The 23842-nt window shown below is 54.9% G+C and overlaps 10 protein-coding genes across 10 annotated transcripts; 4 read left to right on the plus strand and 6 right to left on the minus strand.

Moving 5' to 3' along the window:
- Positions 1–234: 234 nt before the first annotated feature.
- On the minus strand, positions 235–966 carry N7474_010218 (uncharacterized protein; the record flags this gene model as incomplete). Its single annotated transcript, XM_057201628.1, has 1 exon — positions 235–966. One exon carries the CDS (start codon positions 964–966, stop codon positions 235–237), a length of 732 nt encoding a protein of 243 aa, XP_057049615.1.
- Positions 967–1763: 797 nt separating this feature from the next.
- On the plus strand, positions 1764–2831 carry zrfA (high-affinity Zn(2+) transporter ZRT1; the record flags this gene model as incomplete). The annotated part of the gene is made up of 1 exon (XM_057201629.1): positions 1764–2831. The coding sequence occupies one exon, from the start codon at positions 1764–1766 to the stop codon at positions 2829–2831; it is 1068 nt and encodes a 355-aa protein (XP_057049616.1).
- Positions 2832–3491: 660 nt separating this feature from the next.
- Positions 3492–4093, plus strand: N7474_010220 (cytidine deaminase; the record flags this gene model as incomplete). The annotated part of the gene is made up of 3 exons (XM_057201630.1): positions 3492–3576; positions 3635–4002; positions 4052–4093. 3 exons carry the CDS (start codon positions 3492–3494, stop codon positions 4091–4093), a joined length of 495 nt encoding a protein of 164 aa, XP_057049617.1.
- A 208-nt stretch (positions 4094–4301) lies between these two features.
- Positions 4302–8794, minus strand: N7474_010221 (vacuolar protein sorting/targeting protein 10; the record flags this gene model as incomplete). The annotated part of the gene is made up of 2 exons (XM_057201631.1): positions 4302–4929; positions 4980–8794. The coding sequence occupies 2 exons, from the start codon at positions 8792–8794 to the stop codon at positions 4302–4304; spliced, it is 4443 nt and encodes a 1480-aa protein (XP_057049618.1).
- A 591-nt stretch (positions 8795–9385) lies between these two features.
- Positions 9386–10930, minus strand: N7474_010222 (uncharacterized protein; the record flags this gene model as incomplete). Its single annotated transcript, XM_057201632.1, has 1 exon — positions 9386–10930. The coding sequence occupies one exon, from the start codon at positions 10928–10930 to the stop codon at positions 9386–9388; it is 1545 nt and encodes a 514-aa protein (XP_057049619.1).
- A 943-nt stretch (positions 10931–11873) lies between these two features.
- Positions 11874–14585, minus strand: N7474_010223 (exocyst subunit SEC10; the record flags this gene model as incomplete). Its single annotated transcript, XM_057201633.1, has 2 exons — positions 11874–12350; positions 12417–14585. The coding sequence occupies 2 exons, from the start codon at positions 14583–14585 to the stop codon at positions 11874–11876; spliced, it is 2646 nt and encodes an 881-aa protein (XP_057049620.1).
- Positions 14586–15188: 603 nt separating this feature from the next.
- On the plus strand, positions 15189–16315 carry N7474_010224 (ditrans,polycis-polyprenyl diphosphate synthase; the record flags this gene model as incomplete). Its single annotated transcript, XM_057201634.1, has 2 exons — positions 15189–15705; positions 15759–16315. The coding sequence occupies 2 exons, from the start codon at positions 15189–15191 to the stop codon at positions 16313–16315; spliced, it is 1074 nt and encodes a 357-aa protein (XP_057049621.1).
- A 385-nt stretch (positions 16316–16700) lies between these two features.
- On the minus strand, positions 16701–17513 carry N7474_010225 (uncharacterized protein; the record flags this gene model as incomplete). Its single annotated transcript, XM_057201635.1, has 2 exons — positions 16701–17367; positions 17425–17513. The coding sequence occupies 2 exons, from the start codon at positions 17511–17513 to the stop codon at positions 16701–16703; spliced, it is 756 nt and encodes a 251-aa protein (XP_057049622.1).
- A 340-nt stretch (positions 17514–17853) lies between these two features.
- N7474_010226 (repressor protein) lies at positions 17854–20415 on the minus strand (the record flags this gene model as incomplete). The annotated part of the gene is made up of 4 exons (XM_057201636.1): positions 17854–18114; positions 18169–18401; positions 18485–19324; positions 19362–20415. 4 exons carry the CDS (start codon positions 20413–20415, stop codon positions 17854–17856), a joined length of 2388 nt encoding a protein of 795 aa, XP_057049623.1.
- Positions 20416–21028: 613 nt separating this feature from the next.
- N7474_010227 (putative C6 transcription factor) lies at positions 21029–23608 on the plus strand (the record flags this gene model as incomplete). Its single annotated transcript, XM_057201637.1, has 1 exon — positions 21029–23608. The coding sequence occupies one exon, from the start codon at positions 21029–21031 to the stop codon at positions 23606–23608; it is 2580 nt and encodes an 859-aa protein (XP_057049624.1).
- Positions 23609–23842: the final 234 nt, after the last annotated feature.

Here is a 23842-nt window from a genome sequence, read left to right on the forward strand (position 1 = left end):
TCTCTGTGCGTTGCATATAGACCCATATACCAATTCTCGGGGCTGGATCTTCCCGACTGATCCCTCCATCTGTTCTATACCCAGCCATGCCTGACATACAGAACATACTACTACTCTGGACGAACCCTCTCTTTGTTTTGTTTCTCTACCAAACCTCTTCGGATCTGATAGCATTTTCTTTGAATGAACAGGATAGATTTCGGTCTTCCTTGCGGTGGCTGTATGTGTAATCGTTTAGTCTGTCTCGGCCACTGCCACCATACTCACCCCGATACTACTGCGCTGCGTCTGTGCCGCATCGAGGAAGTCTTTGACGGTCATCGCCAGCCCTCCTTCTCCCAGCAAGTCTTCATGGGGCTGTAGCGTCCCGCGGAACAGTGGACCTGGCAACCCTCCGTTTAACTCCCAGACCCTCCCATCGTCCATTTTCACAAATCCCACGAAATGGAAATGGTTATCGTCCTGGGCCGAGGGAATGGACGAAGCACCCTGTACCGCCGCATCCATATGCGCATCCTCCAGGAATTGCGACTCATACAGTAGCTGTGCCCGTTCCTTGGGATCGAACCCAACCGCGCGCATCATGAGCGCTTCTAGCTGCGATTTGGGTGTTACATACTTCCCATCCGCCAGATTGAAAACACAGTGGAGGAGAGCCATGAGGCCACACGCATGGCCAATCGTCTGCTTCATCCACAGTACGGGCTCCTGCGGACCATGTCCATGATATTCGGGGATGGTAGGCTCCAACGTGGCGCGAGCAGCACTATAGATGGGGCTGTCGCAGAGCAGAATCAAGGCGCGAATCGGCCTTGGAATGCCCGCGAGCAGATCGGACGAAGTAGATAGAACATCATGAAAGGTAAGGGTTTGGGATACCCCAAGGTTGCGGCAGAGATGAGCCAGCACCTCCGGGTTGTTCTCCAGCGGGATGAATGTCTTGCGGCCGTTGACGATGGAGGCCATGGCTGTGGATGTATCATTGTGGAGAGTCGAAGAGGGGAGGACTGGTGTGTCAACATGGATTGATTACATGAGCATCCGCTGCTAGGGACCTTGGTGACGGACTGTCGGGGGTATAGTTCGAGATCACATCTACTGGCAGAGGGAGGATTAGACGACCACGACTTGGCTTTTCGTTTGATTTGGATTGCTGTTTTCAGTGGAATGGGGCAATGGAAGAAGAAAGCTGCTGCCTTTCATCACTCGACTCCAATCAGAGAGATGCATCTCTAGCTCGCGCCCAAGGTCCTCGCACCATCCCGGCAATGGACCAATTTCGCCCCAGGGACGGACGGATCCATTTGGTTTGTTTCACCGGAGATTTCCTCGCGGTCCCTGCGAAGTTATCACTGCGAGTTGCCATGGCATGGCTGGGCAAGAATTCTCGATTCTGCGCCGCACCCAGCTATACTTGCTGAACCATGAGATCTCGACCGACTTTACGAGGGTCTGTGGAAAGACACGATGCATCGGCTGCTCCATCAGAAGGATGGATCAAGCTTTTCCCTTCCGCTAAAAGCTGCAGGTGACTGGCTCTGTCTCAGCCCTATGGATCCCAATGCGTGCGTCTCATTGCTGCGTCAGCCCACGCGAAGCCCCATGTCAGGCACCTTGAAAGCTTTTAACCGGGGACAATGGTCCTAGACGTGCGGACCGCCCCAAGGTCCTCAGGAACATGGATATATAAACAGTCGTTGATCCATGCCCTTCACGTTCAACCTGTTCTTTTCTGGATTATCAAAAAAGGTTGACTGGCCAGCATGCCTATCTTCGATCCCTCCAATGTCAACCTGGACACGGCCAGCCAAGAAGATGTTATCTGCTACCTGACCGTCTCGGGCAACGACTACAATGGGCAGCTTGGGGCTCGTATCTCCTCCATCTTCGTGATTCTGGTCGTGTCCTCGGTCTTCACGTTCTTCCCGGTGGTATCCAAACGCATGCCAGGATGGAAGATCCCTCACAGTGTCTACCTCTTTGCTCGATATTTTGGTACCGGTGTCATTGTGGCCACCGCATTCATCCATCTGCTCGATCCAGCCTATGAGAGCATCGGCCCGGGCAGCTGTGTGGCTGTGTCCGGAAACTGGGACCAGTACTCGTGGTGCTCTGCCATTGTTCTGACGTCAGTTGTCACTATCTTCCTACTGGACCTCGCGGCGGAGGTCTATGTCGAGCAAAAGTACGGCATCCACAAAGACGAAAATGCCACCAGCACCTTTATCCGCCATGAACATCATCTGGACGTGCAGCCGGCACCGGAGCTCACACAGCCCGCGAAGGACTTGAAACGAGCCGACAGTTGGCGATCCGAGGGGGATTCCATGATGGCCGAGCGATCGTTCCGACAACAGATTGCCGCCTTTCTGCTCCTGGAGTTCGGCATCATCTTCCACTCTGTCATCATCGGTCTCAATCTGGGCGTCACCGGCTCCGAGTTTGCGACTCTGTACCCCGTTTTGGTCTTTCACCAGTCATTCGAGGGACTCGGTATTGGGGCCCGAATGTCCGCGATTCCATTTGGGCGACACACCTGGCTTCCCTGGATCCTGTGCTCCCTTTACGGCTTGACGACGCCGGTTTCCATTGCTATCGGCCTTGGAGTGCGCACAACCTACAGTCCGGACTCGAAAACTGCTGCAATTGTACAGGGTGTGCTGAACGCCGTGTCCGCGGGCATTCTGATCTACAGCGGTCTGGTGGAGCTGTTGGCTCGGGATTTCTTGTTTGATCCGTGTCGTACCAAGCAGCGTTCTCGGTTGCTATACATGGTGTTCTGCACTCTGCTCGGAGCTGGAGTGATGGCTCTGCTTGGTAAATGGGCTTAAACTGGGCGTTTCTGTACACACTTGATATGGGCATGTAATGATGCATTTGGAGGGTGATTACCTTATGGCTTGCCCTCAAGAAAACTAATGGTTGTTACCGATAGAAAGATCTTAGTCGAGGCCAAACTATGCTAGAAAACTTCAAATATATCTAGTAGTGACTTAATCAAGCGATAAGTCTTTTATCCCATACGGTTCACATCCGTTCTCTCCGACTGGTTCGGTTCTGTGGATAAGGCATAATGTCACTGCGACCTTGCTCCGGGGACACGGGGGCAAGAGTACAATGATTGTACAGTGGTTTGAGGTTTTTGGGGTATTTATACATAGTAGCACGGTTGGCACTAAAGAGTCATTCGACATTGTTGTAAATAGGGAGAATAATGAGTATTGGTTGAATCCCGATATCGATATATATATCTGGACCACCCTGACGAATTAATTCGTTTGCTAAATATCTTTAAGCCTATAGCAACCCAATATGTCTCACTCGAACCCACCTGGCCAATACTGCAGGACTTAAATGGTAGGCCAGCGATAGCAATAATACGTCCTGATATAGATCGCCCAAAGCGGGTGCCATCGGCTATCGGAGGGCGGATGATATCAAACCTCACCGTGTCTCCACGTCGAAACCACTCCCACCCACCTCAATCAGCAATGCCGCCCATTCCCAACCCTGTCACAGCCCAAGAGCTGGAGATTCTCTCCACCAAGGCCATTGCGGCCAAAGAGCTCGCCTACTGTTTGTTTGCCACAATTCACCCCTCCTTCAGTACAGCCGCTAACTCTCCCTCCCCAAGGCGAATACTCCAAATTCCGCGTCGGAGCTTGCATCCTTACGACCTCGGGGGAATTCATCGTCGGCGCCAACGTTGAGAACGTCTCGTACCCCGTCGGGACGTGCGCAGAGCGTGTTGCCTTCGGCACAGCCATTGTCGCGGGCCACCGCGACTTCAAGGCCATTGCGGTCGCTACAGATATCAAACCTGGAGCGTCGCCCTGTGGAATGTGCAGACAATTGTACGTTGCTCTCTCCATCTCACCTCCCTCCCTCTGTGTTTATTGGACCTCATCTCATCCTGTCAGTATGCGCGAATTCACCACGCCTTCGTTCCCCGTGTACATGTATGACGGCGACGGCAAACACACCGTAATGACGATGGGCGAGGTATGTTCTTGATATGGTCCGTTTTATCTAGATTTATTAACAGCTCCAGCTTCTGCCGAGTTCATTCGGACCCAACGATTTGCCCCGGTGAGGATCGTTACTTAAAAGAAGCGCGATCTATTTGTGTCTTAAAGACTGCCGCGGTCTCTGGATATGCGTACAAAATGAAGAACCAAAGAAAAAAGAACCTAAAAGAACATGGTTGGCTCGTAGTGTCACATCAGCAGATCAAAATTCACCCAAGTAAAAACCCCAAGTCCCCTGCAAACCATACTACATAGCCAGAAGAGAACAGAGGTCTACGCCTCGTCCTCGTCCTCTTCGTCCACGCCTAGCAATTCATCTTCGTCATCCACCACATGCGTGTAGTCACCCCGACGCGCAGCAAATGATCCACGCGTGGAATACGGCCGCTGGTAGCCCCGGCTCCGCGCACGCATGTAGCCTGTGCCGCTCCGCCAAAGACTCATGACCAGCAGAGGTAGGGCCTGGGCGACTGCCACGACACCCGCAATAATCACCACCGGCACTTTGATCAGCACCGAGTCGCGGGAGAACAGTCCCCGGGATGAAGATGTCGCATCGCCCAACCGGATCTGGCCGAACTTGCCGTCCCACCGTGTGTAGACGTAGTATCCGGCTGCCGCGGCGGCGGCGAACGGAACCACAATTGCAAAGAATAATCCCACGCCGCCGATACCGTGCTTCTTCCGGTACTCCTCCTCCTTGTCGGGACAGGGATGCGAGACGAACTGATCATATTGTTTACCGCCCTCGCAGGTCGTCAACGGGATTCGTCGATACCCTGTCGGTTCCCAATACTCGACCAAGTCGTCATCTTGTTTGCATTGCTCCGAATGGTCGGGCTTAGGTAGACCCGGTACCAAGGCGCAGCTTCCATCTTTCTGCAGCTCGTAGTTGTAATCACTGTCACATTATTAGCTTCAAGTCTTTTAGAATCAAAATGTTAATCTCACCATTCAAAATCGGACCGGGTACAAGTGCAGTTCTTCCCAATGCTATGAACGTGCGGGTCGCGCCAAGTGTTCCAACAATTGGCTTTGGGGTCCTTACGATGATACTGCTCGACATGACCAAACAAGCAATTATCCTCTTGGGCCGGATGCTTGGGCGTCCACAGGATATAATCACTCTTCCCACCTTCCTCATCCAGATCGCACGTCCGATCCCGCAGCGCGTCAAAGTCGAGGCTGACGGTCTTGTATGTGCCCGACTTGGAGCTTTTGCCCCAAAGGAGGAAACGTCTTGAGACATCAGAGGGAACCGTGGTGATCTCGTCGATGGTCATGTCTTCATTCGAAAACGTAAACTCCTTCCACGAGTTGCCTTCATCCAGACTGTAATAGCCGATGGTCGCTGCCTTGCCTTCTGGAACGAGCACAATCACCGAGCCTGCAGCACCGTACTCCCACCGATAACGGCCCTTCTTAGCGCATTTCCAGGTGATTCCGCCATCCGTGGTAATAAATGTGTCCGCTTCGTCTTTGTCCGTCAGATGGTCACCAACGTTGCCGAGGCCGATCATCATCCCGATGGCGGATGGAGAGGAGAAGGTATCCCGGGGATCACTGCGCTCCGTAAAGCTATGGAGATGCAATGCGCAGTCGTCCGTGCCCTCACCCTCCCTCACACTGCACTTGAATTTCTTGCCATCCGCGTCTTTAGTGGGAGGTGCCAGTAGCGCCCACTCGGCACCATCGTTGTGAGTGATCATGGATCGGAGCTTCTTCGACGTCCCCTTCTTTTCCACGTCGTCCACGTTAGCCACGACGTTCACCACTGCAACGCCCTCAAGACCTGCCATTCGCTCGAAATCAACATAACCGGCTTGGTCACGGTTGATCGCATTGAGGCTGAGAACAAAAGACGTCCCGTTGCTGTTGCTCTTGACCAAGGGGCCGTATCCAGCGCCCTCATTGACCGTCACATGCAGGAAAATAGCATGGGTGGAGCTTGACAGCACCGTGTACGCAGGGACATCGAGGTTGAAGGGGAAGTGGGCGGGGGCGAAGATTTCGCCGTCCAAACTCGAGCTGGCGTTCAAATACTTGGGATCATTCGGGGAGAAGGAGGCGACGACAATGAATTCGTCCATCAATGCAAAGCCAGTGATATTGTTGAAAAGAACCGTCGGCTCCTTTTCAAAGCCGTCATCGCTGGACAGCAGTTGCTGGTTTTGTTTGAGCTTGTTCTCATTCTCGTACTGCCCACAAAGAATGCGTTCCTTGGGTTCCTTGCCAATTTCGCGGCTCACAAATTCGCACCGGCCGACGGACTCAAGAAGGAACGTCCATTCACCCTCACCGCGATGCTTGCTGATATAGGCGCTGGAGTAGTAGCTGTCACTATCGCGACCGCCGGCATGCCCAGTCCACATAAGCCAATTCTTGTTGTGCTCGTGGAAACTTAGGGGTAACAACCCATTCTCTCTTGTTGGCGGCAAAGGAGCCTCAAACTTCTTAATTTCGGATAGACCCCGGTCGTAGGTGTAGTAGACCGTCTCGCTATCTGTGAGGAAGAACGCTGCCTCGTTGTGATGAGGGTGCCGGATGATCTGCGTGATTTGCTGCGACTTCAAGGGTCGCTCCCAGTTCTGGCCATGATCGTGCGAGATGTAAAGTTCGCCTTTCTCGGTGAGCATGACGATTGTCTCATCCGACCCCGAGTTACTCGCTTGACGTTCGAGATAGAAATATTGCTTCCACTTGGCCGGAAGCTCTTGTTCGTACGATGCGACTTCCCCGTCTGGGATAGGCGTATCCGTGAAGTTTCCACACGACCGCGAAACTTCGCCCTCCAGATCCTCGCCACCTTTGCATCCGTTCCCGGGAATCAGACGCCAGCCGGACGGCCCCTTGTACTTGTCATTGGAATCTTTGCATTTGCCAGCCGGGGGTTTCAAGGACATAGTGGGGATGCAGCTTTCTCCATCTCCACTGCGAACAAAGTTGTAATCGCATTCAAAGTCTTCCTTCGTACACTCGCACGGCGTAAATGTAGCATTTTGTTTCGAAAACGGTTCTTTCACAAAACAATCTGCATCGGATTTTCGGCGCCGGAAGGTCTGAACTTGGCCCATCACGCAATCCGGCTCGCCATTCTCGTCCAAACGGGCCACCCAATCTTCGAAATCGTCATCTGGGTCACACTTGCGCTCATGCAGACCGTCAAAATCAATCGAATAGACCATAGGTCGTTGGTCTTCGTCAGTCGCAAGGGCGATTAATACAAATATCAGACTCGTAGAATCTGGTGTTGTTTTTAAAGAGATGGGCGCAATCTTGTGGTCCAATTTGATATGCTCCCAGTCCTTCCCATGGTTGATAGAAAACTGGACCTTGTCAGTCTTCTCATCGGGGATAGCAATAATCACTCCTCCCTGGTCACCAAACGCATAGAGGTGCGGCCCCTCGAGTGCTTTTAGCCAAGTGAGCCCTCCATCGTCCGAGACAAATGTATCGCCATCATCGTACTTCTTAAGGTGCTTGCCGGTGTTTCCCACGCCCATAACGAGGCCCGGTGCGGGACTGGAGAAGATCCGGTTCACGGTTTTCCCTAGCTGTCGGTAACTCGTCATGGAATGGAGATGCAGCGTCTCCTTGCCGACCTTGAGATCCTGGAATGTTCGTCCATCATCGAAACTGATGCTGCTGACGACATCCTTCTTCTTCGTTTCGGAGCCTTCGACATCCTTCCAGTTTTCGACAGTATTGACGATGACGATGCCCTGGATGTCGGCGACTTTCTCAAAATCCACCCATCCGTCGAATCGATTGGTGTGCTCGATGTTTCGAGTAAAATAGGTCCCGTTGGAGTTGGATGTAAACAGAACACCCATGCTACCATAATTGGTGGAGTCAAGGACGTCAACCTGCATACTGTATTCCGTACTCTCCAATAGCGTGAAACCGTCCTCCTCCAAACGATGTCCGTCGAATTCCGCCCGGTGCCACATGACCGAGTCGTCGCTCACAAACAGGGCCTTTTCATCGGTACCCCGAGACTGAACCAGGGCCACGAGATACTTCCTGACCGAGCCGATATCGCCGACACCGCTGACAGTCTGGCCCTCTTTCAGTTTCACCTCTGTGCCCTCACCGTCATGGAAGAAGTCGTCGGTGTAGACCAAGCGCTCGCCGTTCCCGCGCTTCAATGGCGGGACCAAACAAAGGATTCGGGTTTTAATGGAGCTCGGGACGTCGACATTTTGTCCAAATTCACGCGTGCTGGCCGCCCACATGCACCAATCGGTCCTCTCCCTAAGCAGTTTTGGCTTCGTCTTGAAATTATCCGTGGTATATAAGGTGATCGGCTGGCAGAGGCCGGGAAACAGGCACTCCTCGCCTCGGAAGATCACCTTGTTCGAATCGTGAGAGTTGAAATTTAGAGGTTCGCGTCCAGGGAGCACTGGGGCATCAAAGGACTGCCATGTCTTTGCTTGATCGGTGGTGACCCAGTGTTGGCCATCTTTGCCAAGTGCGTAGGCACAATGGTCATCGAAGGGGTGTGGAGAGATGGTGAGGATTGCGCCGGCCATGCCTTTCTCCTCAGGCTTTCCCCAACTCTTGCCACCATCAAATGACGTATAGAGATCATTCTTCTTCATCTCATAGAGTACGATTGTCTCGGTGCCCTCAAAATAGAACAGGGCCCCGGGTGGGCCGTCGAATTCCTTGGGCGAGACATTAGGCTTGTAATCCTTTGCCGCTGCTGACTGGAACGTGTCGGCCAGCAGCAGGCTCAGCATAAACAGCAGCCACCGAGGCGTCATGGCTGCTGGGTCTCGCGCATCTGATGGGGGGTAATCGCGTCGAGTGCAGCTATAGAGCTGCCTGCGGGTCGCGGATCGAGCCGGAAGACGGAGGGTGAATCGTTGAGGGTGTAAGAGAGAAACGCAGGTTTATGGATGGAGGAAGGGAACAGAGTCCCGTAAAGAATGCAGCGAGACAAATGGGATAAGATGAGGCTGGAAGAGAGCGTGAGGAAGGTGGGTGAGCTGCGTCGTGGCCTAGGAGCTTTGGAGGTCACGTGAAGGCTCGTCATCGCCGAGCACCCGGTATACTAGAAGCATGATCTGGATACTGTATACAATCATGATTATGATCGTTACAAATCGGATGAAACGGTTTAAATGTATCCAGGAGTAGATGTTCGAAGCAGCATATATACAAGGCGCCGCAGACACAATACATACATAGTATAAGGCCGCTCAAGAGAAGTAGAGCCATGGCTGCCAATAGCAACATCTTTCACCGATGAAGTAATAATAGACGCCATGGATGAGAAAAGAAAACTCGCACGCTCAAATGAAAGACAACACTCAACAGTGTAGGGTATTCTTTTAGGAAAGAAAGAAAACATTTCAGGGTATTCTTTTACGCAGCTTCTTCCACATCTTCTTCACGACGTGGTCGTCCAGGTCCTCCCAGATTGACACGCTGCGGTCTGCGGGCGGCAGCTCTGCCAGTCGCAGGGGATCTTCCGTGGAAGATGCTGACGGAGTGGGCGACTCGGTGCGCAGATCGGGTCGCGTCAGCGTCATCTTCAGGGTCATCTCACGATTGCCAGGGAGTCGCTGCGGCCGCAGAGCTGGTTTTGATGCCGGAAGCCATGACTGGTGGTTCTGTACGGATTGAGGGGGTGTCATCTGTTGCGGATGGGACGTGGGTGCTCCCGGCATCTGCTGCGGAGGCGCAGGTACTTCTTCCACCGGCTCACCAGGGCTCCCCACGACAGATCCATCGTCGTCCTCGAAGAACGTGCCATAGTCGTGGGATATTAGAGCGTCTTTCTCGACACTCGGCTCCGGAGCCACATTCTCCTTGTTGTTGTTGGTGGTGGTGGCGGTGGTGGTGTCTTCCTTCTGGTCGAGGGCGGGAAATCCAAACTCAATGGCTTCGTCAAACTTTTGCGGGGATGCTAGGTAAACGCGCAACTTGAGCCGGGCGTCTGGGTCCTGGTAATACTGCGCTGCGGGATCGATGCTCGAGGTGGATGACTTGGGGATGTGCTGGACCGATCGATGGCGAGATGCTTGACGAGAGCCCGGCCGGGCCATGGAAAGCCGGTTGTTCAGCATGGAGAGAGGTTGGGCGGAGTGACTAGAATCCGGCAGGGGGCGAGATATGGACAGCGCTGGTTTGCGCAGCAAAGAGCCGGTGAAGGACATTGAGCGGCGGAACGACGATCGCCGGCGACTGCCCGGCTTCATGACTGAACCGGCGACATGGGAATGGTACTCATCCAGGGACAGATCGAGATCTCCATCCTCGTCCAGCCAGCGGCAGCTGTCGTAGAATGAGGTGTCCATCTTTTCGTCCGACTCGTTGTCTGACTCGTCGTCCGACGAATCCCAGAAGACGGCGGAGTGATTCGAGACGGGCAACGTCGTCTCCGAGGGGAGAGTGTCAATGGAATGACGGCGGTGTTTCTGGTCGCGACGGTAAAAGGCCTGGTCGGCGGCGTCGAGGATGACGCTCTCCCGGTAGGCACGACGCAGCCTCCGGCGCTCTTCAGGGGAGAACAATTGTTGTTGCAATTTAGCGGGCAGAGCGCGGAAGCATTGCGAGTCTGCCTGAGCGGCCAGATGGGCCAATTGAAGGGAACCTGGTTTACGCAGCTTCCTGGGGTGCCGGGAAGAGGAAGAAGATTGTTTCAAGGCTCGCCGGGCGGGCACTCGCGGATGGAGGGGCCAGGCCCCGGGCGTGAGTGGGCGAGGCGATAGGCGCGGCCATGATGCTGGCAGCAGGGGGAACCGTGATCGCTTTGGTCTAGCCGGATACGCAACCGCTCGACATTCGAGAAGAACTGTATGGAGCGTCAGCGGTGAACAGTGGAGCGACCAGTGGATCCGAGCGTGCGAGTACGCCAATGCCTGTGAGCATCGGCGTCCAACGGGGGCCGCCATGGATAATAGCGTGGGCGATAGTAGTTAGCCAGCTCCACCGCCAGTGTTCAGGGGTGCTGTCAGACACGGACGGTTGCCTCTCAAGCCACTTCTGGGCAAATCCCCCGGGACTATTTGTTGACGGGAACTCCACCAACAGGGAGAAAGGGGAAGGAGCCTTACTTTGCGTCTGACGGCGGGAGGGAGAGACTCGAAGTCTTCGGCCATCATGGGGGAGGACATGGTTAATAATCGTAGGTAGTTAGGGTTGTGTCGGTGTCGAGGACAGCCTGGGGGAGTTAGGGCTGGGACGGAATCGAGGGACAGAACGAATGGCCAGTTCTCTATAACAACCAAGCGAGTTTTCAACCCAAGGGACCTCCAAATAATATATACCTGCGCTGATGCGGCGTTTACAACGAGGTACAGAGGGATGTTCTACATGTAGCACTGACCCTGCCAAGATGTGATGTGATACGAGATCTATTCCCAGACCTGTCACTTTTGCGATCCCCTTGTGACCAGTCATGAACGGTTTTCTCGAGCTAGCATCGGTCACGAACCTAACGATGGACTAGAGCTGCCTAATGAGGTGTCACAGCGCAGGAACCCTCACTGCGGTTTCAGGACACAGCGTAACGCGGGATACTTTTTCTTCGCGCAAGGGATGGAATACAGTAATACAGTCGGACAGGGGGCCGTCGGTCAGACAGCCCCTTCGTTTGAACCCTCTGCCAGGACAGCCCTACGGCGCGAACTGAAACCCGGCCATCTGAAACCGGTCGATTGGCGAGCCGCCAATCGCTGCCAGCCGCATCTGGGAGGGGCAATTAACCGTCTAGCCCGGTTGTTCATCAGATGAGCTGTCAAAGACAATTGGTTGATTAGTGGGGCCTGGCGCCTCTCTGATACATCGTAGTAACTTCCCAAGCTTGGTCTATAGTAGTAAATGATCCTTCTGCCCTCACAGCGCATTGAGAACCTGTTGCATCGCCACCGTATTCGAGTCCTCCCGCCGTGATACATACGCCCGCACTTCCTGGACACTGAGTTTGGCCTCCACCTGAGCCCGGGCTCCAGTCCCGGACCCGCCGGTGGCTCCGCTGGCAGCACCCCCGCGGATGCGCTCGCGCAGGGCTTCGGTGCCGATGACAAACAGACTGCCCACTTCCAGAAGTACGTCCAGCGCACCGCCGGCCCCCCGTGGCTCGTCGTCAATGTCCCAGGATTTGAGCAGATCCGCATACTGGGTCATGTCCTTGGTCACCATCAACCCCCCGGGTCCGCTCACGGCGAACCGCTTGAAGTGCTCCAGCAACAATCCGCGCGTCCCCAGCGCGATTTCGGTCAGCACTTGACGGACGTTGGCCCCGCTTGCCGGCAGCGATGTCCGCGCGATGTTGTGCAGGCGACCCAAAAAGGCGCAGATCGAAGCGCAGGTCTAGAATTGGCCACATCCTTAGTTGTCCAATTCTCCGACGTAAAGAAAAAAGGGGGCAGAACTTACCGGCGTCTGCAGCTGTTCCAACCACGCGGCGTTATCCCCTTCCCGGGGCCGGAAGTCGTTCTTTTTCTGTCCGGAAAGCAATCGACCGACCCAGGCCAGGGTTGCATCGATGGTTTTCTGCTCGATCGAGTTGATCTTCTCTTCAATGCCCGCCGTCCTCTGGCTGGTCCGCTTCTCCATATCCCGGCGGGTGGTAATGCTCGCCGTCGCCAGAGGAAGGAGCACAGCGTGAACGCACATCACCATCAGTGTGGTGATGCTGATGGTTGTCCGCACCGACGGTAGATACGCAAAATCAGGCTCTGTCTTGCCCGATTCTTGGGTGGTGGCTGCTTCCAGGGCGGCGTCAAGACAAACCTCCACATAAGCCTCGCCCATGTTAGTCAGGAGCAAATTCAACAAGGCAGACACATCTTTGTGCGTGTCACTGTTGACGCTTAGCTCCAGCCCGCGGCCTACAGCCTCCGCCAGCCACTTCAGCATGCGCTTAGCATCGCTCAAATTCGGCAGGCCATCTTCCTCGTTCAGCTTAATCTCAGCCAGGCGCGTCGTGTCGGGGATCTCTCCTATCTTAGCCACTTGTTGGAGCATCCGGCGCTGAATGGGTGAGATGTCGGCTGACTCCAAGCGATTAATAAATCCATCACGGGAGCTTGACAGAAGTTCTGTTTCCTGCCGAGACAGTGACGCCATGAAGGTAGTTGCCGCCTTCTTGCGGCGGGCATGAAAGGTATGGAATTTGAACAATAGGGCATTAATCAACTCCTCCAAGGTGCGCCTCTCGCGTTCAATGTAGGACGATCCCACGAAGTATGGAACGAACAGCTCCTCCAGTTGCTGATCAAGTAGCAGCGCCGTCTGAGATGAGATCGTGTCCGGGTGCTCGGTCAGTCCGTGCGCCTTCAGGTCGTCAACCAAGGTACTGATATAACCGCGAGAGCTCTGTAGACATCGTAAAAATGCCAATGACGAGACTCCACTGGCTTTTTCCAGGACCATTTCGAGTCGTTGCTGGATCGACTGCTGGAACACTCGCTGCAAGAACTTGCCCAGGACTTGCTCATAGTACGGGAAGGCTCGCCGGATGATGGCTGACTCTTCCTGCACCACGACCTTCACCTCGTCGATCAACGACTGCAAGCTGGACTCGACTCCGGGAAGCTCAGCGTCGGGGTCGGCCAGTTTCTCCCATGATTCCGGGTCGCCGCCCACTTCCTCCGTGACCAGTTGACTGCGGTCGATGAAGAACTGGTGTTGATTGACGAAGAGGGCGATGACGCTGGCGCCGCCGTTGAAATCCTGCAGCACATTCGCGCAGTCTCTCATGCCCTCAAAGTTGGCCTTGCGGTAGAAATCATCAAACTGTTTCAGCAGGTCTTTCTCAAGAGTTTCGGAGAACTTTTCAATGATCTCCCTCGTATTCCGTCGCGGTGCGCTGCCTTCAGCGTTCAGTTCCTCCGATGAGGAGTCGTTGGCCGGATATCCATTGGTCGTGCCTGCATTTTCGTGCCAGCTCTGCGGGTCTAACCGCTGGCTAATTCGCAGCAGTTGCCGTGCAATGTGTGCTGATCGTACTTTGGCCTCTCCTGTGCCAGACCGCCGTAGATTCTCCAGAAGTGAAATCTCACCCCGATTGCAGACCCCTTCCCAGCATTCGAGCAGGAAGTGCGCATCCAGGGCGCGCCGTCGTTGCCGATCGAGCTCCTCTAGTCTCTTTCCGGTTTCCACCGCCATGTTTCCGGTGCCGCCTGAGTTCTCGAGTCCCCCTCCCGAGCCGTTCAACGACGTGTCAAGCTGCTGGAAGGATTCGATTGTTTGCCGAAGCTTCCGGCCAAGAGTGGTGAGGTTTTGCGAGTGTTGCGCCTCTGCTCGGCGTACGGCAGCAGACAGTTCATTCTCCCGGATCTCCAGATCGCCTGAGAGCTCGCCCAGGCGCCGTTGGGCATGTTCGAAGGTTCGGATGAGGGGCTTCGGATCGAAGGGTTGGTTGGAGGCGGCGGTGCCAGCTGCCGAGCGACGACCAGAGATGGCGCTGTCCGAAAGCGCCTCGATGAACTCTTTCACGATGAAATCACGGCTGGAGAAGTCCTCGAGGGTGAAGCTAGGGCCCTTTGGGAAGATGCTGCGGGCAGGGTTGGAGGACGCGATGGATGCATTGTCGGGCATCATGGCGAAGGGAGTGACCTCATGGGGTCACTGCGACAGGTGTGGGATTGTGCAGCTGCCTGGGGTTGTGGGAAGGGGTGGCAGAGGCAGAGGGAGTTGAGCGTGGTGAAGGAGGAATCTGGGGAAGCTGGAATGAGTGGTTGGTTGGTTGGTTGAGTATTGCCACGGATGGTCCGACCACGCACTGAGAGATAGTTGTGGTCGACAAGTATGATACTCATCATCATCATAGGATCTGTTCATTAGCAAGATGTGTATGCTTTATAGATTGTATGCTTGTAAATCTACATCGTTCGTTCGTCAATCCGGAGCTGTGCTGTTATGTTATTGTGTATAGGAACGGTATAGGGTCCAGATCTATCTGCCTGGAGAGATCTGGTAAGAGACAGACTAATCATCAGATCATGTGTTTTTTTTTTCTTTAAGATCGGACCGAGGATCATTCTGACATTCACTCATGGTTGTTTTCGGGTGAGACCATTCCCCTCTCAACGAGTATTCTTATTATCGTGTTCTTTTCTAGCCTGTGTTCACTGTTCAACTTTCTGTTCGCTGCCACGTCCACTTTTCCACTTGACACACCACCACCAGCAAACCACCACCACCATGGTCTCCCAACGGGAACGCCAGACCCTGCGCGAGGAGATCCGGTCGCGAGGGGCCAAATTGAGTGCCGCCGACCGCGAAAAGCTGATCCGACCATATCTTCCCGATCCCTCCGAGCTCCCAGACTCCAAACCCAGGGCGTCCACTTCCACTTCCTACGGCTCCCGGCGACAGAAAGCGCCGCGCAGGAAGCCCATCCGCACCTTTCTCAAGTCGCAGCTGCACCAGCTCACCTATGCTGTCACGCACATCATCTTCGGCGTCGTCGTGCGACTTATCCAAGCCTACCATGCCGTCGTGGACCGCGTCTTCGCCGTCGTCTACCACCACCACCGCACCCCCGAGCTCATTCGCAAAGATGTCCGCGGGCTGAAACGTCTCCCACAGCACCTAAGTGTCATACTGACTCTGCGCACGGAGGAAGATGCGCTAGCTGTCTTGATGGATGAGGTGGCCGAGCTGGCGGCTTGGAGTGCCTGCGCGGGCATTCCCCAACTAAGCGTTTATGAGAAGACCGGTACGATCTCTTCAGAGCTGTCTACCGCAAACAGAGACTAATTAGCCTAATAGGGGTCCTCAAATCCTGTATACCAACCTTACACCAGATCATAACCACGAAACTAGCCTCATACTACGGCTCGCCGTCACAGCAACCAAGCCTACAACTCTTCGCACCCCATCACCCGGTCTATGGCAGTGCACCAAGTCACAATTCTGACAAAGCATCCCTCACGCTCCTCCTCCTCTCCTCCACCGACGGCCGCGAGACCTTTGTTGACCTGACCAAGACCCTGGCCGAGATGTCGCAGAACGGCAAGCTGTCGCCTCAGGACATCACGCCCGAACTGGTCGACGCGGAGATTAGCGAGATCACGACGCAGCCATTACAATCTGACTCGGCACAGAGCAGTGCCTTGTCTTTCAACCCCGAGCCGGATCTCCTCCTGGTGTTTGGGAATTTCCTGAAGCTGGATGGGTACCCGCCCTGGCAGATTCGGCTGACGGAGATGTATTGTACCGGTGATCGCAGTTATGGGACGACTGGTTATGGGGAGGGGGTTGAGTATCAAGGGTTCATGCGCGGGTTGTGGCATTTTGCCGGCGCGCAAATGCGGTTTGGACGGTGATGGTCCAAACCTGAAGGGTGTGATATTCGGCTTCGGCATTTCAATCCATGTTCTTATTATGTTGTCTATCAAAGGTACACTTGCATTGGGGGCATTCCAACACCAGAGATTAACGGAAAAATGATCATTATGCATATTGTGGCTTGTGCTGGTATCACCATAAAAGAAAAACTAAAAGGCAAATGAGTGGTATCAATGCGGTGTCAAAACATAACTGTAGATGATATGAAAACAAATATAAAGGCAATGCAAGCAAACAGAGTCCGGGAAAGCTGCGCAAAAGAACATGAAAATCGATTGGCTTCGTAGGGTCATTGTCGTCATGAATATAAATGCCCGGAGAATGGGCGTCTGGGCTGTCTGTAAACGGATTCGGAAGGCGCGTCTATTCATTCATGCTGGCATGCTGCACCCAATTCAGGTTCTGGGACCATGGAGCCTGCCTAACACACTCGAGACAGCGCACGGTTTCCACACCAGCCTCAGTCAGGCCTTCAACGGCGCAGCTGGAGCAGATCTTCCGCTGAATCGTGGAACCTCCTTCATCAAAACTAGGATCGTGAGTTTCCTGACCGGTACAGACGGGCGAGTCGCATTGCCGGACACAGATATAGCAGGCTCGCTGTCTGCACAGATCGCAGTCCGCATACGCATCCAGGACCCCACGGGTCGTTGGTTTGCGGTAACAGATGTGGCACGGGCGCAGGGACGAGGCTGATGCAGATTGGTAGGATAGTGGGACAATGGTCTTTGGGGAGACTGGTGGAGAGCATAGGTCTGTAGGTGTGCTGTAGACATTGGGGAAGAGCAGTTTTGGTGAGTGGGATGGATAAGAGAGATCATCGAGATGCCCCTGTTGGAACGGCTGCTGGTATGGTGGGATCGAGAGCGGCTGTACATGCCGGCGTTTGCGAGGAAGACAGCGAGGACGACATGATGAGAGGTCACCTACTTCTCTAGTTGACGAGTAGGGGTGTTTTGACAGGGGCAGTTGGCAGCCGTTGGGTTGGTCGGGGAGATCGACTCGGTAGGGGAATGGCACGAAGGAGGTGCTATGAGAAAAGCCATGTTAGAGAGAAGATGAGACGTGAGCAAAACAAGCCACTTACGAACAAGTCAGCGTCACTCCGTCCTGATGGTCTCTCTTGCGTTTCCTCCAGCTAATGGGATCCGTCTGCTCAGACGAGAGGCCAGGCATGGGGGAGGAAGGAGAGCGATATTCGAAGCAATGCATGAGCTGGGCAGAGAAGAGAACAATATATATCACGGTATGCAAATAATCTTGACGAGACTGAAAAGGAGAAGAAGGAATAATGAATCCTGGGAAAACAAAAGAACCAACCAACCAACCTGGGCAGTCACGGGTACCTGTCGGCCCCACCGCCTTGCCGTATTGGGGCGATATACTTGGACAACGATAGGCGCTACAGGAAGTTCTTCGTCTTGATATGATTACTAATTGTGATATACTACGTGGAAGCCAGCTATAGGGTTGGAAATTTCCCTGCCTTTATATTAACTATACATGTCCAAGTCTATCACATAGAATAAACGCCATCCAGACGAGCCTGGATCGACTTCTCGTCAAACCGAAACCCTCCCTCACCTTCATAATTTCGGAGTACTTCGCGGGTCATGAGCCTTCGGGGAGCTTTTCGTCCGGTCATTAGCTCGAATTGCGCGATGCCCTGTTCAATTACATTCTCCAACCCGTCCGATAAGACCCAGGGTCGCCCGGTCTCACTGCGAAATCGCCGCATCTGTCGGAGCAGTGGCGTGTCCAAAGGCTTATAGGATAGCTGGGAGAAACGTTAGCGAGGACGATCGAATCAACATGTAAAAGAAACACCCACCTCGAGAACAACTCCCCCCGTCGGACTTCCGAGCCACTGAATCGGCATCTCGAAGTTCGCGGGGGGTTCGTCGCGGTCAGGGTCGGCCGGCACACAGGAGGCGATCAAGCTGGGAGGAAGAGCGTCGGCAGGCCAGTCATCCTGGGTGGATCGAAGCACCCGCACGACCTCGGTCGAGTCCACCTGGGATGATGCCCACGAGTTGAAGTGTCTCGCCACTTCCTCCCCCGGGACTGCGTTCGATTGTAGATGAAGATCTTGCGACAGCCTAACCTCAGCAGGGCGTAGATGGCGGCCCTAGCCATTCCGCCAGCACCGATCACCAGGCCAGTCGTCTTGGGCGCACTGATAGCGTTGCGCGGAGAGAGGTGGCGGGTGATGCAGGTCATGATGCCCACCCAGTCTGTATTCTCGCCAAAAAACCCCACGGGGCGGCCTGCCTGACCGCGTCGACTCGCCTGCTCCTGCAGGGGAAACATGCTACCATCTGGAGCCTCTCGCAAGGGCATGATCGTGTTGATCGCTCCGATAGCCTCGGCGTGCCGACTTTTGGATGCCAGCTTCTGGTATACCTCGACACGCCACGGCTGGACGACGCTGGCGCCACCGAAGTTCGGGTCTCGGCCCAGCCGGTCCACAACCGCGAGTGAGGGCGAGTCTGGGATGCTGTACTTGTGGCTCAGGCCACAGTATTGGATCGCCGCGTTATGCATTGCGGGTGATACGCTATACGCAACGTCCTTGCCAAGGATGTAGAACTTGAGCGGGTCCAGCATGTAACTCTGACAGAGCGCACGCATGACGTCGGCCGACGTGAGCTGCGGATCACACTGATTTACTTTTTCTTCTAAACGAACGATGGCTGGGTGTTTGACGGCGGTCAGTATGGAGTTGAATATTTGAGACGTCCGTCCCAGAGGGCCAATATTGTAGGCGATCAGCGGTGGATGCGTTCCAGGAAGTCTCCCAATCCTTCTGGTAAATTGAGCGACAGCTGCGTTCTCCTCGCGTTGCACTGCTACCCGGAGGAGGCGCACCAGCTGGCAGCCGAGCTTCTCGGCGTCCCGATAAATGGCAACGCAACTGTCGTCTTCCCATGTGACGCGTGCAGATGCTCCAAAGATGTGTTGGCCGATGATCTTCGTCTTCCCCCCGACTGCGAACAATCTGGGCCAGCTGAGACTGGTCCTGACCCAGGTCCACAACCAAATATTCGACGCCTAAGCGGAGTCCATGCTCCAGGATGTCAAAATAAGTCCGGGATGCCTGTTCAGGAGACTGATTGTGGGCGTCGGCGGCCAAAGCTGCCGCGTCGATTGAAAGAATCACTGGCGCTCGGGCATTTCGACGAAGCACTGATACTTGCTCGCTGACGGTGGCCACCATTTGTGAACTCCAGCGGTCGACGCAGAGTTCGATGGCATCTCCGCCAGATTCAAGCTCGGGGAGATTGACCCTGTCTGCTATCAGATCGGAAGATCGCACGAAGATGGCGTGGGTGAAGGAGCGAAGCTCCGGCGGTGTCTCGAGCAGAACAAAGGGCGAGTCATAGCTGGAATGGTTCACATTGGCACCGGTAATGAAGCTTACAAACCGCGTGAAATCCTCCTTCACCTCTTGTAGTTTGAACGAGTAGTCGCCAGACCGACGATCCGGGCTGCCGTCGTCAGACACCACGACAGTCCGATCTTCACAATTGTAGAATTCATAATTTGAACAGGCCCGATGTGATGAATCACCATCGCGCAGGAGCCGCACGGCTTCATCGTCCAGCCCAAGCAATTGCTGGATGCGGTTGATGTCGCGGATTAGATGGACCACTGGGTTTGTTTGGCAGTATCGTCTGAGGTGATCCTGAACCGATCGAGTAAGACTGCCCAGACCTAGCTCAATGATGCAATGTTTCTGGTTGTTGTCCAGCATCATCTTCAGCACTTCGATATCGCGCCGCTGGAACTTCTGGCTGCCATGGGTCTTTAGATATTCCTTTCGCGTTATGCCGGTGGTTTCCTGGAAGTAATAGTCGGCCGTGATGAACCGTCGCTTCAGAGCGGTGGCTGCGACGAAGCCCAGCGAGCGTTTCCCGCACCCTCGAATGCCAACAAGAACCAGCGAGGCGTCGGGGGGCATCTCCGGACGATGCATGGTGTGCGGCGTGGGTTCGCGACTCGGAGCGGCACTGGCGCTGGGAGAGGAGGAGTCGGAGACGACCACGCTGGACCGGAAAGGAGGTTTCCACTCGAGCATTGTGACGAACCAGATGGGCTAGGTTATGTTGTTTGCTCGCGCGCCATGATCAGATGCATTCGGAGGGAAGGGCCAGGAGGGAGAAAGCCAGTTGGGATTCGAAGGAAGGAGAGGATGAGTAGGTGCTCGCTTTCGCATATCCTCGGGGGAAGCTTCCCTGGGAGGCAAGAGTCGTACGGTCCGTCAGGCGTGGAAGAAGCCCGTCGAGACATCCCCGGACGGATGAAGGACGTGGGTCTGCGACGGGGCTGTGATTCGCGCGGCAAAACCCTTACCCGACCGGGATGGATCATGTAATCATCATGAATGATGATGATGCCGAGACAAGCGAACGATGCATAGATGGTCGGAGGACAGACATTGTATTTAGGTACCAAGTCAATCGGTATAGCGACAATAACGAAACCGATCCTGTAGTGTGGAGAGACATTGGTGTCCGTGTGGAGACGTGGGGATCTCATCCGAGCCGAACGGACTCCCGATGTCCTTGCCGGGACCTTCATGTCGGCGTGACAGCTCCATCTAAAATCATTCTGGTCGCTCCTGACCCCTTCCACCCCCCCCATCTACCTGTCGCTCCGTGCGATGCTCCTGGTCGTAACCATCCCTCGTCATGGATGAGGGTCCCGACAAAGTCCCTCGACGCAAGAGGGTATCGAGAGCATGCGACCGGTGTCGCAGCAAGAAGGTGAGTCGCGACTCTCGGGGGCGCGTATCCCAGTGCCGATCGCTGATTTCCATTGAACGTTCGCAGGATAAATGTGATGGCGTGCGTCCCACCTGTTCCGCCTGCCAGGCAACGGGCCAGACCTGCTCCTATGACCCCCATGCGAAGAAACGGGGATTGCCCGAGGGCTACGTTCGAGGCTTGGAAAAGCTGTGGGCGCTGGCACTGTGCAATATCGAGGGCTTCGAAGACACCATGCTGTCTATGCTAGGCGCCACGACGGAATCCGCCAGTCGCCGAGGACCGCTGATGTCGCTGTGGACGGACGGCGGTGCCTCTGACAGCTTGCATGAATCCTGGAAGACCAGTGGTTTGTGCGGGGAGCTGGAGAAGATGCTGTCCAGCTCAGAGGCACCTCGTGCACCGCTAGCGGGGAAACGATCGCGCAACCAATTCGACGACGACGACGGCTTATGGGGATTCCGTGTTGCGAGAGGTTCAACTCCACTGGGGCCGGAAGCTCCGCGCGTGCTGGAGCCATCGAGCCGCGTGTCTCCCGGTACTAAGAGGGCCCGTCTGGGTTCAAATGGCCGGGGGGTCGCGCCTGCAACAAGCAGCAGCCACACGCTGCAACTGCCGCCTCATACCTCTCACCTCCTAGATATCTATTTCGCCACCACTCACTCATGGTTCCCCATTGTCGCCAAACACAACATCCTCCGCGCCTCCTACCTCTACGCCAACGCCCCTTTCTCTGTCGCGACATCCTCCCCCGGGTCCGGGGACCACGCTGCCTTGTGGGCCATTCTGAGCTACACCATTACCCAATCTCAAACAAAGCCACGGGCAGGTCCCACTGGAGTCCTCTCGCTCATGAAAGAATACTATGCCGTTTCCCGAAGCCTGATACCATCAGAGAAGGAACGCTACGAGCTAGGCCATGTTCAGGCACTGTTGCTCCTGACTTTGGTGAATATGGGTACCGAGGATTGGAACGCGGCTTGGCTTCTTTGTGGTCAAGCGCACCATATGGCCGTCGCTCTGGGGTTGGGTGCCTTTTCGGACACTCGGCGGTCTGACGAATTGAAACAGGGCAAGGCGGTCTTCTTGGGATGCTTTGTTGTCGATTCGTTGCTCTCTTTCCGCCTATCTCGGAGTCCCTGCATGCGTTCGAGAGACCTGGGAGCTGTTGGTCTCTTGGAAGAGGATGGATTGGAGGAATGGAATTCTTGGTCGGATCTCACCGGCGCTGCACAGGGTAAGAACCCGCCGCGCCGAGGACCGCTGCTGGCGCTAAGCTGCTTCAACCGCCTGGTCGAACTGGCTAGCGTTCTGAATGACGCCCGAAGATGCGCATCAACGGGCCCGGAAGCGGCTGCCTTTGCGCGACAGCTGGTGGTGGATTTGAAGCAGTGGGATGACTGTTTGCCCCTGGGGTGTCGGCTGATTGGACCGGAAAGTATTTATCCAGAGCGGCACTCAGCTCTGCTCCCTCATCAGAGCTATCTCGGTCTAGCCTACCTGGCCACCCTCCTTTGGCTCTACTTGCGCATTGCCCCACAAGAACAGGGCCTGCATCGGCCTCAGCGACCGGCTATAGAAGGGGCGAAGAAACTCTTATATCGGGTGCTGCCCATTGTGTCAGAACACCTGGAGAATTTCCCCATGTGTGGTCTTCCTCCGCTCTTCGAGTTCAGCCTGCACACGATCACTACGGAGGCGCTCACGTTTCACAATACGATTGGGTCAGATACGTTCCCCTTTGTCCGATGGGCAGATGCACTCCATCAAAAGACGGCCGAGCTCAGTCCCATGTGGCCGGTCTACGATTCATTGGTTTCCACCATAGAACGGTGGCAGCAGTCCAAGGAACTTCCCGAGGCGGTATCGTCCGGGTCTCAAGCAGCCATCGGCCATACTTCTACAGTCGCGCCTCTCAGCCAGCCGCCTTTGGCAACCGATGCCCCCATGCACCCTCCAGGTGCTGTTCGTGGTGGCGTCGGTTCGCTGGGCGAGAGAGACTATGGCTCTTCAGTAATGGGCATCAGCATCCCGGTGGACGGACAGTACATGACTCCGAAGGATTCTATGATGGATGTTTTGCCAGACAATATACCACCGCGCAGTGGCCCAGACACGATGTTCCCACCAGGCAGCGCTCACCAGCAGCCGCCAACCCCAGACTCTTCGACGTCGAATGCGATGATGGCCGGTAATGTTCCACCAAGCGAGGGAATGATTTTCAACCCAACCAGCGCGGACTACAATGCTGGTGACATGGATGCCATCTTCAAGGACCTAGCATACCTGGACACCACCGAGTGGGCTACCAGCCGCGAGGCGGGGTTGAAAGACTTTGGTTTCTTGGACGACAGCACCTTTCAGGCATTCTGTCATGATCCGGATCGTCTGGCTGGATCCCAACCTTTAGTCCACCCACCATCTATCGCAGATATGTGGCCACCACCGCGGTTCTTCCCGGAGACCTTTCAAGAAGTTCCAGACGAGACGATGGGTGGCGGCTGAGTACTGGCCACGGTGCTGTTTGATTGAGCGCAGGCCTTTCGAAACATATCTATCAATCATTGCCGAGTGCTGAAACTAGCTAGCATCTGTGCCTGTTTCTAGGTACCAAATGCTTCGAGCGTTGGTCTAAGGGCCTTTGGTGGCCGTGGTGTAACCAATCATTGACCCCAGCTCGAGGCAAAACCAGCATAAAACGGTGTCCGACCTCAACAGTATAGTTGACCTTGGTGTCTC

Source organism: Penicillium riverlandense, assembly GCF_028828495.1.
Source record: "Penicillium riverlandense strain IBT 135883 chromosome Unknown utg000008l_segment0_segment0, whole genome shotgun sequence".
Lineage (NCBI taxonomy): Eukaryota > Fungi > Ascomycota > Eurotiomycetes > Eurotiales > Aspergillaceae > Penicillium > Penicillium riverlandense.